Source organism: Copadichromis virginalis, linkage group LG6 (assembly GCF_057382275.1).
Source record: "Copadichromis virginalis isolate Kocher_CV1m ecotype Utaka linkage group LG6, C_Virginalis_male_GT1.1, whole genome shotgun sequence".
Lineage (NCBI taxonomy): Eukaryota > Metazoa > Chordata > Actinopteri > Cichliformes > Cichlidae > Copadichromis > Copadichromis virginalis.
In genome coordinates this window covers 6,740,117-6,756,742 of record NC_140623.1, presented here as the reverse complement: position 1 = coordinate 6,756,742, position 16,626 = coordinate 6,740,117, and the positions used below count along the sequence as shown (strand labels likewise).

General features: G+C 47.0%; 1 protein-coding gene across 2 annotated transcripts in view; it reads left to right on the top strand.

The window, feature by feature from the left end:
- The first annotated feature begins 1,077 nt into the window (after nt 1-1,077).
- Nucleotides 1,078-16,626, top strand: part of ero1b (endoplasmic reticulum oxidoreductase 1 beta) — a 17,744-nt gene continuing 2,195 nt past the window's right edge. The window contains exons 1-12 of one of the 2 annotated variants that reach the window (XM_085458378.1): nt 1,078-1,584; nt 5,614-5,733; nt 8,820-8,903; nt 9,089-9,130; nt 11,816-11,898; nt 13,238-13,311; nt 13,578-13,698; nt 13,772-13,818; nt 14,664-14,675; nt 14,762-14,788; nt 15,519-15,611; nt 15,944-16,190. In XM_085458378.1, the coding sequence (XP_085314504.1) occupies nt 1,420-1,584; nt 5,614-5,733; nt 8,820-8,903; nt 9,089-9,130; nt 11,816-11,898; nt 13,238-13,311; nt 13,578-13,698; nt 13,772-13,818; nt 14,664-14,675; nt 14,762-14,788; nt 15,519-15,611; nt 15,944-16,190 (1,115 nt within the window). In that variant the 5' untranslated portion in view covers nt 1,078-1,419. Of the gene's footprint in view, nt 1,585-2,218; nt 2,392-5,613; nt 5,734-8,819; nt 8,904-9,088; nt 9,131-11,815; nt 11,899-13,237; nt 13,312-13,577; nt 13,699-13,771; nt 13,819-14,663; nt 14,676-14,761; nt 14,789-15,518; nt 15,612-15,943; nt 16,191-16,626 lie in introns of those variants that run through there. The other variant, XM_085458379.1, reaches the window with a different exon arrangement.

The following is a 16,626-nucleotide window of genomic DNA, read 5'->3' as shown; positions in this document are numbered from 1 at the left end:
TGTGCCAGGCTTTGGCCCACATCAGTCTAAAACTGTACGTAACCATGAAGAACGTGTTGCCATGTCCACCAGGAGAGACCGGACAGTATAGATGTAAAACCAATATGCCAGCAGTTTATCTCAGTTAGTGAGAGGAGCAGGCCTGTGTTTGGCTGCTTCACATAGTGGACATTGAGTTGTTGTGTGGGGCATGTAGTCCATGTCTGTTGCTGTAACAGTAGCTCGTGTTTAGAATAAAAGATCGCAGCTCACTGAGTTAATCGGGGCAATAGTGCCTCAAACGTTGCATCATTTTGCTGAGAGATCTGTTACTTTGTGGTCATCTTAGACGAGTAGTTTTATGGACAAAAACCAGCAGGTCACTCAGTGTTCCCTTAGTGCTAATGTGTCAGAGATGTTGGTGTACTATAACTGAAGTAATGTTGTTAAGTCCTTAAAGTCATATTCTTTTATTGTCATGACTGTATTTGAAGCTATTTTTATTTTTGTATGATACCTGATTTATATGGAATATGGCTGAAGTAAACTAAAGCCTGAAATACTCAGTCATTTGTTTAATAGTACTTTAACATTATATAATTCACATATAAAACTATGAATTGTAATTTTAAATGGTTTAAAAGCACGTAGAATAGCATATGTAGGCAAGTATATTTCTCCTTTTTTGTTAATCAAGAAGGAAAAACAAAAAACAAAAACAGGGCAGGGTTCGGTGGTTGAATCATCCGTCCCCACCAATGCCCAAACCAAATCTACGCTCTTGCTGCTCTACCTCCTGAGCTACACCCCACATAGAAAGCGTCAGGCTTGGAAAATCCTGCTTGTATGTTTGCGTGTGAAGGAGACATGTTGTATAAAGTAAGAGCTCAGGCAGAGTAGAAAAGCGCTTTGTAAAAACCAGTCTATTAATCTAACAGACACACCCTACAACAACTCCAAACGCATGCAAAGTGGCGACAACTCCCACAGGAAGACAACGCTGTCTTTTGTGTAGCTGGTTTTAAGAAGTTTTCCATTGTTTCTTTTATGTTATATTAATTTACTGTTTAGGGAAAAAAGGATCGTGTTTTGGCTCCGATTGAGATCGACCTGTTATAGCTGCAAGAGCGAGTTATGCATTTTATTCTGAAATTTTAACCGGAAGTAAAAGTCATTTTTCTTGCGCTACCTTGAAAATAAAGTGGAGGCTGGTTGAAAGCGCCTCTTAAGTCATGTAAATTTTTTTACAACATGACTCTGTTTACGTGGGGCAGCTAGGAGTCTAAATATCCACGTGAGACTCCTTGGAGATCGGGCTGTTGGTTTGGCGACACGCTGCGGATGATACATTTCTGCTAGCCTAAAGCTGCTATAGTTAGCTAGCTACTACTCGCCAGGTTTGACTTTCTTGTGCTTTCCAAGCTGATAGCGCAGTGAGTGATGTGGAAAGTAACGTTTCAAGCGTTCGGTGTTTTGCTGTTGGCGTGGTTGTTGGGAAACTTTGTTCTGGGCTGGTTTCAGCAAAACACCAAACCCCAAACGCAGCACAGCGAGCAGCATCCGAGCAGAACCTCGGAGAGCCAGGACCAGAGCTGCTTCTGTCACGTAAGTAGCCCCAAACACGGAGCTTTTGTCACCGGAAACATACAGTTTGTTTTTTTAATAACATAGTTTGTTGTTCTTCATGAAGCTTGTAATCTGCGAAAGTCATACCACAGTTTTGTTTTTAGGAGCTTCCAGCACTTTCTACTGTCATTTTATTTTGACGTCACTGTGTACGTGAGATGCTAGTTAGCGACTGTCCATGAGTCCACAAATTGTTTTATTTTCTGCCATTTTGATAAATAAATAGATATAGTTACAGTTGACCGACTAAATTGGTATTTAAACCGAAATCTCTTCTTGTTTGTACTGAACAGTGAGTTAAGTCCTTAAAGTAGACTAATGAGCAGAGTCGAGAGCGCTCCTCTTCTTCCTCTCCTCGGACCCAGCAGCGAGTTAAACCAGCCGAAGTTCTTGCGAGTTGAGCGAAAAGCGTGGTGTGATCTGATTGGCTGTGTCAGAGCTCCCGCTTTACAGCCTCCTCACGGACATTGTAGTCTTTTGCGTAGAAGTTGCCAAGTGTCCCTAGCGACCTATAACATGTAGATGACTACAAACAGGGAGGCTCCGTCAGAGGGGCGGCGTTTGTTTTGACAGCGGCTTGTTTGTAGGCGGGGCTTCTGGCGGCATGGAAGTGCGGGTCTGTGATGACAGCACAGACATACAGCTGCTGCCGTGACATTTGGACAGTTACGTGGGGGGGAAGTTTTAATTTGAAGGAAGTTGAGACACAGAAAGCTGAAGGCGAACAACAGGATGCTGAGAAAAATGGTTCTTTTCCTGGCGCTCAGTGGACTGCTGCACTCTGAGGTCTGCTGTGGTTTGGTGTTTGTCATTAGTGTTTTGTCACAGTAAGATTGTCTTTGTGTTTCTGTAGTGTATATATAAGTATATATAATACTAGTGTAAAGGGTTTACAAAGGTTTCTAAAATACCCGCACGTAGTTTAGGTGTACTGCTCTTTGCAGAGCTGAGCAGTTGCTGCCATATGTTTTGTACGGTCATATCTTTGATAGCTTGAAAAGGAAAAGCCTGTTGTGAAATATAAAGAATGTGAAAGTACTTTACAAGTTTTTACAACTACATACTTGTAAAGTACTTGTTCGGTTTTGGTTCGAATAACTTTCTCTCTCTCTCTCGCTCACACACACACACACACACACACACACACACACACACACACACACACACACACACACACACACACACACACACACAGACTATTTATTTAAATGCAAAAAAGCCCCCAAACAGTACAATGTCCATCTTTACTCAGTATTGAGGAATCATTGCATTGGATATTTTGTTAATAACATTTTATTTATGTTTCATTTTCTCTTAATTTCCAGACTAAAGTATTAATGAAGCATTTGGGACTCTAATCATGAGCTAAATGAACCGAAAGAGTGTCCGGAGCTGTTCTCCAGCCAGTTAGAGCAGATGTTTGGTGAGGTTTGAGGCTCTACCTGCTGTGCACAGAGCTGAGCTACCTAACAAAACTAGCCAGAGCCATTTGACTGACTGTTTACCAAGCTTCTTAACATGTGAATGCTGGGTTGTGTAATTCTTCAGTTCAAACACATTTGTAGGTTTTAGTCAGCAGCTGACGGTTTATAGAGCAGACAATGGGCCGTCGGCTTGGTGGGTTCAGGTAACACAGTGTGATGGATGTATTATGTATGAACGTGCAGGTAGGTGGTGGTTTATCTGATGGAGGAGCATCATCACCTGATCCTAATAGTTTTTCTTATTTTCTTAATGTCATTTCTATAACATGATTATAAATTTGTAACAGCAGCAAAATTACAATCCAGTCTTTATCAGAAATGTGAACCCTACCTGGGGGTGGGGGTTGTGTCAGGAACGGTATCCTAAATGTTTGCCAAAGCAAACGTGGCTCATTGATAAGAGGAGGCGAAGCCACAAAAAGACTTGACAGCAACTGTAATGTCTTCTAACAAGGCGCACTTTAGATTCTTACAGCGTTTTAATTTATTGTAAAGTTATAAAGAGAGCTGCCATCTATGGGTGTCCACAGAACAAGAAGCACAGTAGCAGGTGTTGTGTTCCTTTACATAAAACAACAGTTTTCCATCATAAATTCATGCAAAAGCGTACAAAGTGCTGCATAAAAACCCCCACCAAGTAGGGAACAACTGTCTAAATGTCCAAAATAGGGATGTGAGACTGCATGCACCTGCTAATGCTGCATGTTGCTGTCTCTATGAACTGAGTCTCTGGATCCATTTCAGCTGAACTTGTGTTTTAACTGTTTTGTTCGATCATGCTGTGGTTAAAAAAATCTTTCCAGGAATCTGTTCACCCAGATTAACTCGAGTCAGTCGGTCAGGAAGACCATTTAAGAACGGGATGATGGTTACTGCTCCTTAAAAACATGACCAGCTGACAGATGTAATAGTGGGCTGCTGTGTCTGTAACTGTGTTCAAACAGACACTTTGGAATAAAAGCTATACATCTGCTCCTCTCCTATGTGAGATCCCTCAGGGTAGGGCTGTTCGATATAACGATATATATCGGATGACGATATAAAAACATCTATCGTTTCATTTTACGTTGTCGTTTGTTTCGTGGTGTCGCAAAATAAACTGTTTACGGCAATATTTGTTCATGGTTCTGATGTCACTGTAGTGTTTATATTCATTTCTTCAAGTTCTCTCTTTCTCTTATATTTAATATAACCACACTACGGACAGACAAGCGCCTGTTTTTACTTGTTGTCATTAGCAACAACGACGGTAATACCATTGTGTGTCCGCTGGTTTAGTTTCCACATGAACCTTTCACAATAAAGCTCAAGATCCTGTTGAGACTTTTCAAAATAAACTGAATGACGTGAAAAAGTAGATTATTTACAGATGAGAAGTAAAAAAGAGCCGCCAGGTGCTAAAAAATAAACCTTAGACTCAAACGTTAGAACAGGCTTCTCCCCGCAGCACGCCGTGTAATAAATACTTACAAAGAAAACGGCGCCGTTACAACTTATGACTAAAAATGTATCGTTTCATGCATCGGTTAAAACACTCGACTCCAGCTACAGCTGGAAACACTTCACACAAGTCGAGCTGCCCGAGATTCACAGGATTTACAGAAAATGTTCCATGTTTGTGATTTATATCGTTATCGCGATGATAGATGTTTTATATCGGGATTTGAGATCGTGGTCATATGGCACAGGCCTACCTCAGGGCTCACTTCTGTTGTCACCCATCAAAGTAAGAGCTTCACGGCAGTAATTTTGTCTTTAGGTGTTACATCTCCCAGTGAAGGCGTAACTATTATCACTGACTTTTGAAGTGCTCTCAGGCTACGTCCACACTAAAACGTTTTGGCCTCCCGTCCACACTGAGACGCTGTTTTCCTGAAGGGAAAACGCAGCGTTTTGAAAACGCTCTTGAAAACGCACACGTTTCAAAAGGGAGCTGCCCCGTCGCAGTGTGGACACTCGAAAACACAGACTTTCTAAAACGATGACTCATTTTAGTCATGTGATGCAGTCACGTGACCAATTAAGCTAAGATAGCGGAGGGCATTATACAGCAGTCGCCCTAAAAAGGATGAATATCCGTTTGTTCATGCTCCAGATAGCTTTCCTTCAAAGTCTTTAATTCTCACTCGCGTTTGCGCAGGACTGGAACGTCAGCGTTTTCATCCGTTTCAATGTGGACGCACACCTCTGTGAAAACGACTGAAAACACCAGTGTGGACGTGGAGCGTTTTCAAATCCAGCCGGGCTAGTGTGGACGTAGCCTCAATCTCATCCATGGCAAAACTGAGGCTGCCGAGTCTGGACTGATCGTAAGAGTTTGAACAAACGTCAGGGTGCAGACTTTGACTTGTACTGCGTGATGTCAGTCAGGTTTTAGTTTCTAGCACACAGCTTCACTTAAAACATCTGAAATGACCCGGACATTATGATTATTTTTACTGTTTTAGCATGAGTGGAAACACTGTGACACTGTTATTTAGAGATGAGGTGTCATTAGTAAACGAAGTGTCCTGCTTTGCTTCAGCTCACAGGCGTCCTGGATGACTGCTTCTGTGACGTCGAAAGCATCGACATTTTCAACAACTTGAAGATCTACCCCCGCATCAGGAAGCTGACAGAGAGAGACTACTTCAGATACTACAGGGTAAGAGCTGCGCCTTCGCTCCGGCTACAGTGGAAGCACAGTGTGGCTCAGTGCAGTAGTAAAAGTAGTATGTAAAAACAGATGGAAATCACATGGATCTCTTTTGCGTGTGTGTGCACATGTTGTCTTTTTGCAGGTCTTTGTGTTTACTGGCACATGTTGTCACAACATGATTTACTGTTAGACCTCAGTGGTCTGTGTCCTCCCACAGTAAGAGCACACCGTGAACATGCAGACACTAAAGCCGGTGCACCTGAGCGTCACACCAAGGACGTTCTTGTTTTAAATACAAGACCCAGAGATGCTACAGGACGAATCGGTCACGGTTTATTCACAGGCCAGAAAACAAGAATCAAACAAACAATCCTAAAAACAACATATACATGAGCATTCCCAGGAATACATGAACACAATTCTAACAAAACTTCTAAAGTTCGTTAGAATAACACTCAGTCCCACGATGCAACTGCTCCCACAACCCAGAACGAATCTTCTTTATTTTTCAAACCGGGGGAGTCATTTCCAGGCCGGTCCCAGGAGGACGAGGAGAAGCCTCCCATCTCAGTCTCGTCCCATCACAGCCCAACTTATGCTCCGCCCTTGAGCCGCGCGCTCGCTGCCACAGCGTCTTCCCTCGTGGCATCGCCCTGCAAGCAGAGAAGCATCGTCTGGGAATTTGGCCTGGTTTATAGCCATGGCGATCCTCTCCCAACACGGCTGCACCCGGTGAACAGCAGTGGAGTCACTGCTCACAAACGCAGGTAGAGGTGCAGCTGTGCTACGCCCCTGACGAGAGGGCAGCACACTGTTGCCATCGTCTGGCTTCTGCGCGTTCCTTCCCTTCACATCAGGGCCTCCCTCAGTGCTCAGCCAGCTTCCTTTAAACAGGCCCTTTCACCAGCTGATAGGCCACGCCCACACCTCAGCAGGTGATCACTATCAGCCAACTTGTCCCAAGCCCAGCCAGTCCACAGTGGGTTAAAACAATGTAAAAACATCAGAATAGTTTCATGCAAATAAAAACTACACTCACAAATAAACACTAAAACCACTGATGAAAGACAAATATAAATTCCCACTGTGGGACAAACATGCTGTGAATGCTTTGGGACGTCCTTTCCCTCGGCTCCCGCCGTGCAGCTGTTGGATGACACGGTCCTAAACATCTGTGTAAATGATTCTCACATAGAATCATGTAGCACTTTCTTTTCCTTTCTTCTTGTGTCTCTAGTTTGGGTGTTACAGAACAGGAAGTGATGTCTGAATCTTGTACCGGTGTCGTGCTACACTGTGGTTTGACAGTGCTGCCATAAAAAGTCGTGCAGTCTCCTGGAAAGAGCTACGCTTGATGAAGACGTTGCTGCACTTCTGTCTAGCTGTGTTTTTATTAGTACAGCAGTCTGAACAGCACTGGTGTAAAGTCAGCAACCACGAGCAGGTAAATGCTGTCAGGCGCAGAGGGAGCGAGACAGCAGACTGATCTGCAGCTCTGATCTATATCAGCTGCTCCAGTTCTGTGAGCTTGTAGATCATCTCGTTTTTAAGGAGACCAAAATGCTGCGCACCACCTCCCTCAGCTGCAGCTTGCAGCACAAACATGTTGTTTCTGGCAACACTAAACGGGATCGATCTGTGCTAATCACCGTATGTGACCTTTCAAACGGCTGACACATTCAAATCTTTTAATGCCATAGTGTTAAACATGTTTTCACAAATCGATTGTGTGCGTTTGGTGTAGGAGGTGGGGTGGAGGCTCAGGGGTCGCCTGTAGCACCGTCACACTGAGGTGCAGCGGCGCTTGAACAGGAGGCCGGCTGCTCTGTTGGTGTCTGAGCAGCACACACACTGTGCTCATTCATTCACACTGCAGACCTGAGGCCACTTAGATGGATGTAGTGCGGGTGTCACTTCAGTGTGACTTATACACAGACCAGAGTGTACGTGGAGAGAAGACGCACAGCAGACAAACACTTTCCTGTGTCTGTTTCAGTTCAGCTTCCAGCTTCCTCTGCCCTGCTGCCAGTCACTCGCGTTGTCTCCCACTGTCGCCGTTCCTCGCTGTCAGGACTGGCTCACCGCGTCACGCTGGCCCATCAGTCTCCCGATTAGGCGTCGCACCCTGACGAGAGGGCAGCGGGTCCCTCGTTTCACCTGGCTTCACACATTCCTCCTCATATCTGGGGCCGCTCAGCTAGTCTGCTTTTAAAAGGTCACAGCTGATAGGCCACTTCTGGACACACCCACACCTCAGCAGGTGATCCCTATCAGCTAATTTGTCCCATGTGCAGCCAGACCACGGTGGACTAAAACAGAGTCAAATAAAACAATAGAACCATGCAAATTCAGTTTTATTTCCACAGCGTCAAATCACAACAAGTCTCCTCACGGCGCTTTGTGTCGTACAGCAGATACAGAGAAACACCCAACAATCACATGACCCCCCAAATAAAAACTACTCTCATGAATAAACACTAAAAATGAATAAAACCAATGTACCAGATAAATACAAATCTCCACCGTGTGACACACACACACACACAGTTGTGTTGTAACCAGTGCTCTGATTGGTACGCTTCAGAAAGGCCAGTGAAAGTTTCAGGCTTGTGTCTGTAATGGTTTTAATATGTTCACGTTGTGAGCGAGCACGAAACACGGTGGGAGTGGCTGAGTATACCGTAACACACACGCATCATAGTAAATATGTGTTCTTTGGATCATACGGTGTTTGTGTGAATGGCGGCGGGGCGAGCAGGATGCTTACAGGTGAAACGAGCGTGTGTCCTACGTGCACGTCAGCAGCTGTCCACAGTCAGTGGGCACTGGCCTCCGTTTGCTTCCCCTGTGAAATCTCCACTGTCTAAAAACACGATGTGAGCCACGCACAGCTGTGGAGCGGACGCTTTCACACGCCACGCCCTCGTCCTTGATTTCTCTCGTTCACTGAAGCCTGATTGAGCCTACAGTGACAGGCAGCGAGCGTCTGCTTGTCCTTCACATGTGGACGAGCCACTGCTTGCTTCCTGCCTCGGTCATAATAACAGTAATAATAAATGAGCAGGTGCTGAGTGTCTGTGTCTGTGCTGCAGGTGAACCTGAAGCGACCGTGTCCTTTCTGGCCTGATGACGGACACTGCTCCATCAAAGACTGCCACGTGGAGCCCTGCCCCGAGGTCAGCCAGCCTTACTCCAACATGGTCTCTTTTTACTGCCTGTCAGTCACACGTCGGCTCGTTGAGGACGGAGACGACCGCCTCCTAACTAGCTGTCACATACTGCATTAAATGTATTTTCTCAGGGGAAGCTGTGTGAACATCGTCACCTATCATTGTTTGATGGTCTGTGTTCCGTTTCACAGAGCAAGGTTCCTGTTGGCATCAAGTCTGGGAACTACAACAAGGTGAGACCAGCTGTTCCTGACTAAGCTGCACCACTTGGAGTTACCACGTACAGCTGTGGTCACCTGCTTGCCTGCACATGAGTGCTGTATATATTTGGACTGTTGTTTTTCCAGGGTGCAGTTCCTGCAGCTCAGGACTTTAAAAGCCGAGACTAAGGTGGAGAAAGGTGCAGATATTTTGGGTTTTCTCTCACTCTGGCTCAGAGGTGTAGACCGGGCACTTCTGCTGGTCTGGTGTACTCCTGGCTGATATTTGACTGCGTCGGTTTCAGTGATTCACATGTTAAACAGCACATGTAACATGGGGGTGCTGGAGGACACGAGTGGGCTGACACACGGCACCTTCTTCCTGTATTGACTGTTGGTGCTCCCTCCCAGACACCTCTGACCAATGAGTGGACTGAAGAAGAGTGTCAGTGGGTAGTGAGTGTGTAGCAGTGTTTGTCATCATTGTGTGTGCAGTTATGAGTGAAGCTTTGTGGTGTTTCCTGAACGTTTGTGCTGTGCACCACAGAATGTCAGTCATGTGTGAATCAGTCCTGCTTCAGGTCTCTGGGTGTAACTGCAGCTCGTGCACTAGTGCACTGCAGCAGTGAAATGTCAGGAGTTTGTTTCACTGCTTGACATATTAACACAATTTCTACCAACGTTGTTAATTTAGCCGAGGTACTCGCTGCCGCTCGGGTCAACACCAAACCCAAAAAGTGAGTCGTGGTCATGAAAGACGAGCAGCTGATCTTCAGCCTGAGCTGACAGAGTCACAGCAGTGAGGGGAAGTCAGGTTCTCCACAGGGACCTGTGGGATCGTGCCAGGAAATCCGACTAAGTCAAAGCACTGCTGGAGCATTCTTAGATCCAAAGGCTAAACACCTTCTGGTTTTGATGTCATCATCATTATTGTTGTGCTGTACGAGGCACTTTTGTGCGTTTTGTGTAAACACTGTCAGGTATGGAAGTATTGATGCGTCTGAGCTGTGTGATTTGCACACAGGTTTGTGGGTGAGCCTCGTTCCCCTTCCCTCTGCAGTGTTGTGTGTGTTTGTGCTAACCAAACAAGGACTGCTTACCTGATCAGTGGTTATGACACTTTGCATATTAATGATCATAACCTGCCCTCCCAGCCCGTTGTTCACTCAGTGGGCTGGTTTCAGAACCGTGGGAACATGTGGCTGAGTCGTCGCAGTGAATCCACGTTAGGTGGACATGCCAGCGCTGCACTGTTGTGCACGCGCTCTGAGATCAGACAGCAGACACTTGCTGTGACGGCGGCCTCGTAGCTGCTGTCGTCTCTTACTTTAGAGGAAGTTTCAGAGCTGCTGCATTTGTTCCAGCACTTTCTGGACTGACCGCACACACAGCCACTCTTCTTATCTCCTCTGATAGCTTCTACGTGGAGACGCTGAGAGCAGAGTGTTTGTCGCTCTTGGCCAACAGCCTGGTGTTTGCCTTGAAATGACCCAGAAGTGTTTGCACATCTGCTCTGGTCTCGGTCAGGGGCAGATGTTTCCCGACCATCAGCTGGGAGACGCAGCCAGACTTAAAGCGAGCCTTTCTCAGAGTGGCAGTGAGAAGTACCAGAGGTGCTTTGACAGTCAGGGAGAGGTCACAGTGAAATCAAAGGATTTGAATATGATAGAAATATTAAAAACTCCTCTAAATGTAACTGGGACGCAGAGGCTGCTGTTTCAGGCACAAACCGGTTTGACTGCTTTTGCTTGGGTACTACTGAATGTGTCCTTTTAAAACATGGCACCGAGATTGGACGAGTCACATGTTTGTGCTTCTTTGTTTCAGTTCCTGAAATATTTCACTTTGACTGAGCCAAATAATCTCATTTAGAAGATTTCAGTTTGCAGCTGTGTTTATGGAGCACTCGCTGCTCCTCTGATTCTTCATGTGAGTCAATGGTTGGACCTGGGGGTGGAGCTGGAACTGGGGGAGGAGCTGGAGCTGGGGGTGGAGCTGGAACTGGGGGAGGGGCTAGAGTTGGGGCTGGGGGTGGGGGTTGTAAAAGTGTCTGTGCAGCAGATATTTCCTTACTCTTCGTCTTGATGTTCACTCAGAAACAAGAAGTATTAGTTTTTTCTTCCGTTGTTAAATCAAAGCACAGATTTATAAGAATCATGTATTGGGCTCACTTTTCATGACCGAGCGTTGTATTATCAGGTCACACTGGGCTGTGCTTACCTGGCAGGAGCAGAAGGTGAAGCAGGATTTAACCTCGGAGTTATGTTTGTGTCTTTGTGAGATGGTTGAGTGTTGGGCTGTTGTGTACAGCAGCTGTTGTTTGGGGCGATCGTGGCTCAAGAGTTGGCGGTTTGTCTTGTAATCGGAAGGTTGCCGGTTCGAGCCCCGGCTTGGACAGTCTCGGTCGTTGTGTCCTTGGGCAAGACACTTCACCCGTTGCCTACTGGTGGTGGTCAGAGGGCCCGGTGGCGCCAGTGTCCGGCAGCCTCGCCTCTGTCAGTGCGCCCCAGGGTGGCTGTGGCTAAGATGTAGCTGCCATCACCAGTGTGTGAATGTGTGTGTGACAGGTTGTGTAGAGCGCTTTACAAACACAGGCCATTTAGCATTTTACATAATTACAGGCTGGAACACTTTCATCGAGCCCAGTGAAGTAAAGATGATGTGAGTGGTGTCATTACTGTGATAAACAGTGTTATTAAGAATCCCTCCTGTGTCCAGTACTCGCAGGCGGCCAATACGATGTCGGACGTGGTGGAGTGCCAGCAGGCCAAGGAGCTGGGGGCCATCAACAGCACCCTGAGGTGAGTCCACAGACCTCCTGCTCTGTCTTTATCTGCAGCTTGTTTTCACCGGGCCTCAGCAGCTCAAACATTTACCAGTGTGTGACCGGCAGCTGCTGGTAGTTTTCCACCAGGCGACACTTCAAAGTGCAGACCGAGCCCACCGGGGCTCTCTCCTGCAGGAACCGTGGAGGTTCCTTTGTGAAGCAGCGGACCGGCTGGTGCAAACAGACAGGATGTGACGGTGCATTACAAACACCAAGCCGCTTTACTCACGTGGGTTTGAAATGTAACAAATAAAGAGGCAGGAGGCAGCATCTCCTGATGAAAACTCACATCACATCCGCTGATGTGGCCAGATGTGCACCTCTCAGACCGTCTAACCTCGCGTGACGCAGTGACCACACGACTGAACGCTGCTCCGTGTTAATGACACGTCGGTAAAGAAGAACCACTCCATGATTGCTTTGTTCTGGTCGGCACTTCCTCTCCTCCAACAGCAGCGCCGCTGTGACGTCATTTACAGTTTGTGCTGCGCGTGTGCACGGCAGTCTGCGCCTTCATGTCGTCCCTGCCCACGCAGCACAATGCAGTGAGCTTAGATGACACGTCAGAGCTGAAATGCACAAATCGGACCTTTACATGCATCTTTGCATATTCTGATCCTGAGTCAGTTTTCACAGGGCGGCTGTCAACCTCTGGAATTGAAAGAATCCTTCGATCCGGATCAGTTATTAGACGTCTGGTTTAGCGACTTTATGCTCGTCTTGTAACCCTCCATGTGATCTCCCAGTCTCATCTCTTAGCAGAATATCTCACCCATGTAGTGTTTAGAGAAGTTGAGCTTCTCTTACTTCCTTTCATTTAGTTTAACCTCGTTGTGTTTACCTGGAATTTGAAATGGGCTTGAGCTCATCACAGATCTGAGCCATCAGTTCTGGCTGCACTGGTTTCTCCCCTGTCTCTGCTCCCAGTGTCCAGTTTGTGCACCTCCTCACACACAGAGGCGCAGATGAGACTGGGCTTAAGCAAAGGCACGTGTAATAAACTGACAGTGACTCCACAGACGCACACTTAAGTGCATGTGGAGTTTGCATGTGCAGTAAGGGAAACATCCCTGCAGCTTTTGCAGGGTGATGCTGGTTTCAGACTCACGTGACCTTTACTGGAAACTGTTTAAAGTCAACAGACATCCTTCATTAAGAATCAAGTGATGGGAGACGACGTTTATAAAAGTTTGAAAATGAACATTTACGTGGACGTTGTGATCAGACTGTGATCTCCTGTTTGGTCTTCATGTCTTGTTAGCTGTCGAGTAAAGCTCACAGTTAGAACGTGTGTGTATTTTTTCCGGTTCCAGTAACCAGAGTAAGGAGGCGTTCGCTGACTGGGCGAGACACGACGACGCTCAGGATCACTTCTGTGAGCTGGACGGTGAGCATCTCTTTCTCTGCGTATCTGTGAGGGCAGCACTATGAGGCATCAAACTTCACACCCAGGGCAAATTCCTCATTTACAAAAACCCAAAGTACAAACCTGTAACAGGCACGATGTGTCCTTATTCCAGCTCTTTACATGAACTTTCCTGTACTCAGTTAAACGGCACATTTGTAGCCGCACTGCTAAGAAGCAAATATCTCTAATGATGACCCCGAGCCACTGCCATCACAGGCTTTTTTAATCCATGAAATGTGTTTCAGATGAGACGTCTCCAGATGCCGAGTATGTGGATCTGCTCCTGAATCCGGAGCGATACACCGGATATAAGGGTCCGTCAGCCTGGAGAGTGTGGAACAGCATCTACGAGGAGAACTGCTTCAAGTAAGCCTGGAGCTCCCTGCACAGAGATGCTCATCTTTGAGGTGCTACTGAAAATGTGTTTTTGTGTCCACAGGCCCCGGTCGGTGTATCGACCTCTGAACCCTCTGGCTCCCAGCAGAGGTGAGGATCAAAGTTAGAGCTGCTACCGGCAGACGCGGCTGAACAGTTAGAAGAGCAACATGACAGGAAGCTCTCAGAAATACTTCAGTTAGGTCGTTTATACCGACTACTGTCTGCATGTTTGAGAGCCCAGGAAACAGCTCGTGAGGTGCTGTTTACGCGTTTGCTGTAGAAGCAACCCGCTGCTCGCCTCCTGCAGTCTGACTACAGGCCGGTCTTTCTGGAAACGGTGACCGGTGTGGAAGAACCGGAATGGCCTGTGCAGGCACTCGGCTCCCTGACAGCACACCTTCATTCAGGTGGCAGACTGTGTGCTGGCAGCATGACATCACTTCAGTCTGCTATGAGCACAACTGACAGCATCCAAACAGGGACACAACTACTGCAGCCGCGTCTGGAATGGCACAGGCCATTCCGGTTCTTCCACACCGGTCACCGTTTCCAGAAAGACCGGCCTGTAGTCAGACTGCAGGAGGCGAGCAGCAAAGACGTAAACAGCACCTCACGAGCTGTTTCCTGGGCTCTCAAACATGCAGACAGTAGTCGGTATAAACGACCTAACTGAAGCATTTCTGAGAGCTTCCTGTCATGTTGCTCTTCTAACTGTTCACACATCAGTGTACCTGCTTCAGCATGCTAGCCTCCTCCTGTTTATTGCATACTGCGTCACAGGGTACTGAATAAAGAGCTGGATTAAAACGCAGGCTCTTCAGTGTATTTTTCGTGCACCTTAGATGTCTGTGTGTGAAACTAGAGCTCATACGTTCAGAGGTTAGTTAGTGTGTGGTATGTGTATGCCTAATCACTGCACCGATCTAACAGTTTCCTTCTGTTTCTGTGTTCAGGAGACGATGATGGTGAGTAAACTAAACTTCTGTTGACTTGGATGTGTTTCAGCCGTGTTGAAACCTAACTCTTCTTGTCCGTGTCGCTCGTGTTGCAGGGGAAGGTTTCTACACCTGGCTTGAAGGTGGGTTCTGCCTCGTGTGCTCACGCCTGCACCACCCAGACTGACCTGAAGAACGCTGTTATCATTCTTTGTCATGTAAATCACATAAAGCTGAAGCGTCTGTGTAGCTACAGTAGGCATGTCACTTCCTGTGGTTTTCAGCGTCTGTGTTCTGAAGCTGAACTGGTCTCGTCTCTGCTTCCTCTGGAAGACTTTGTGTGGGCAGGCTGACTGCTGACAGGAGGCCACAGAACACAGAGCTGTGGCTCATCACAGCCTGATGCGTAGATGCCGGACGCCTCATGGTGCTGTGATGAAATGCTGCTTCAGGCACTCCTGTGGATGTGATGTTCCACGCCGTTAAAGTTGTTGTAGCACACCCCCTCTCTGTGATGAAAGCTGGCCTCTCATGTCACGTCCATGTCCCTTATTTAAAGTCCTGTGCTCAGTAGCTGCTGGGTCTTCTGGATCTCTGCACCGTCACAAGTAGAGCTGATGTCCCAACACTACCAAACACATTTATTACAGATTTTGAGGTTTTCATCACACAGTTACATCTGTGGGATAAGTCTGCCTGTAGTGTGGCGCCGGGTCCAGAGTTCTACTGTAGTTCTGGTTGATGTTTAAGGCAGGACTATAAATCAGACATCTCGTCCCCCAGTGTTATACAGTTTTGGGTGGACTGAAGCTTTAAGCTGAGCTTGGTTGGATTCTGATTTTAAGAAACCCGTTGTCATCGCTGTCTCTCCAGGTTTATGTTTGGAGAAGAGAGTTTTCTACAGACTCATCTCGGGCCTCCACAGCAGCATCAACATCCACCTGTGTGCCGAGTACCTGCTGGACGGTACGACATCATACAGAGCAAACACAGCTTGGGTGTTATGGCCACCACAGTATTGTTTTATTTGGATGACAGCGTAGTGTGCTAAGATACCAGCTAATGTTAGCTAGCTTGGTTAGCAGCCACCTGCTAGTTATTGCTAAGTAACAGACTAATAAAATAAATCACTGACCAAAGCTGGAGCTAAAGAGACAGTACACGTCTCTTTAGCAGAATCTGCTGAAGCACGGCTGATGAGGCGCATGTACATTTTGCTTTTGGGATTAGTTATGCTGATGAACTGACTCAGTGATGGTGTTTTTCATGCTGTAAGCTGTTGTTGTTTGGCTCTTCAGAGGGATGGGGACGCTCAGTGTGGGGTCCAAACGTCCAGGAGTTTCGTCAGCGTTTTGACATGGCAGAGACAAAGGGGGAGGGCACGCGACGCCTGAAAAACCTCTACTTCCTGTACCTGATCGAGCTGCGGGCGCTCTACAAGGTGGCTCCGTACTTTGAACGAGCCATCGTCAACCTATACACGGGAAATGCTCAGGAGGACGGAGAGACCAAAGACCTGCTGCTGCACATCTTCAACGAGATCAAGTAAGAAGGAGGAGCTTGATTGTTGTCAGGAGAGTCCAAGACCAGCACGAGCTGAAACCCATGGATATCTTAGTGGGGTTGTTTTGTTTCCTACAGACTCCCATCAGGAGTTAGTGGGACCTACTACATCAGTGTTTTATTTTCTTATTTGACCCCTTAAAGAAAATGTTGTGGGGTAAAGCAGCTTCCGCGACTCAGTATAGACCCAAACGCCTGGAGTCGGCACCCAGCTAAGCTGATAGCTTCCTCCCTCCATGGCTGCCATGGATGTGCTGCAGTCCTGTAGAGGATTGCGCTGTTCCGAAAGCTGTTGTGACCGAGCCTGTAGCTAACACAATGTTGGTAATGAGCAGGTTAAATGATCCACACAGCCCAAAGATCACGCTGATCGCTGACTGTGGTGTCCATGTTGTTGCCTGCCACATGGTCCATGCTG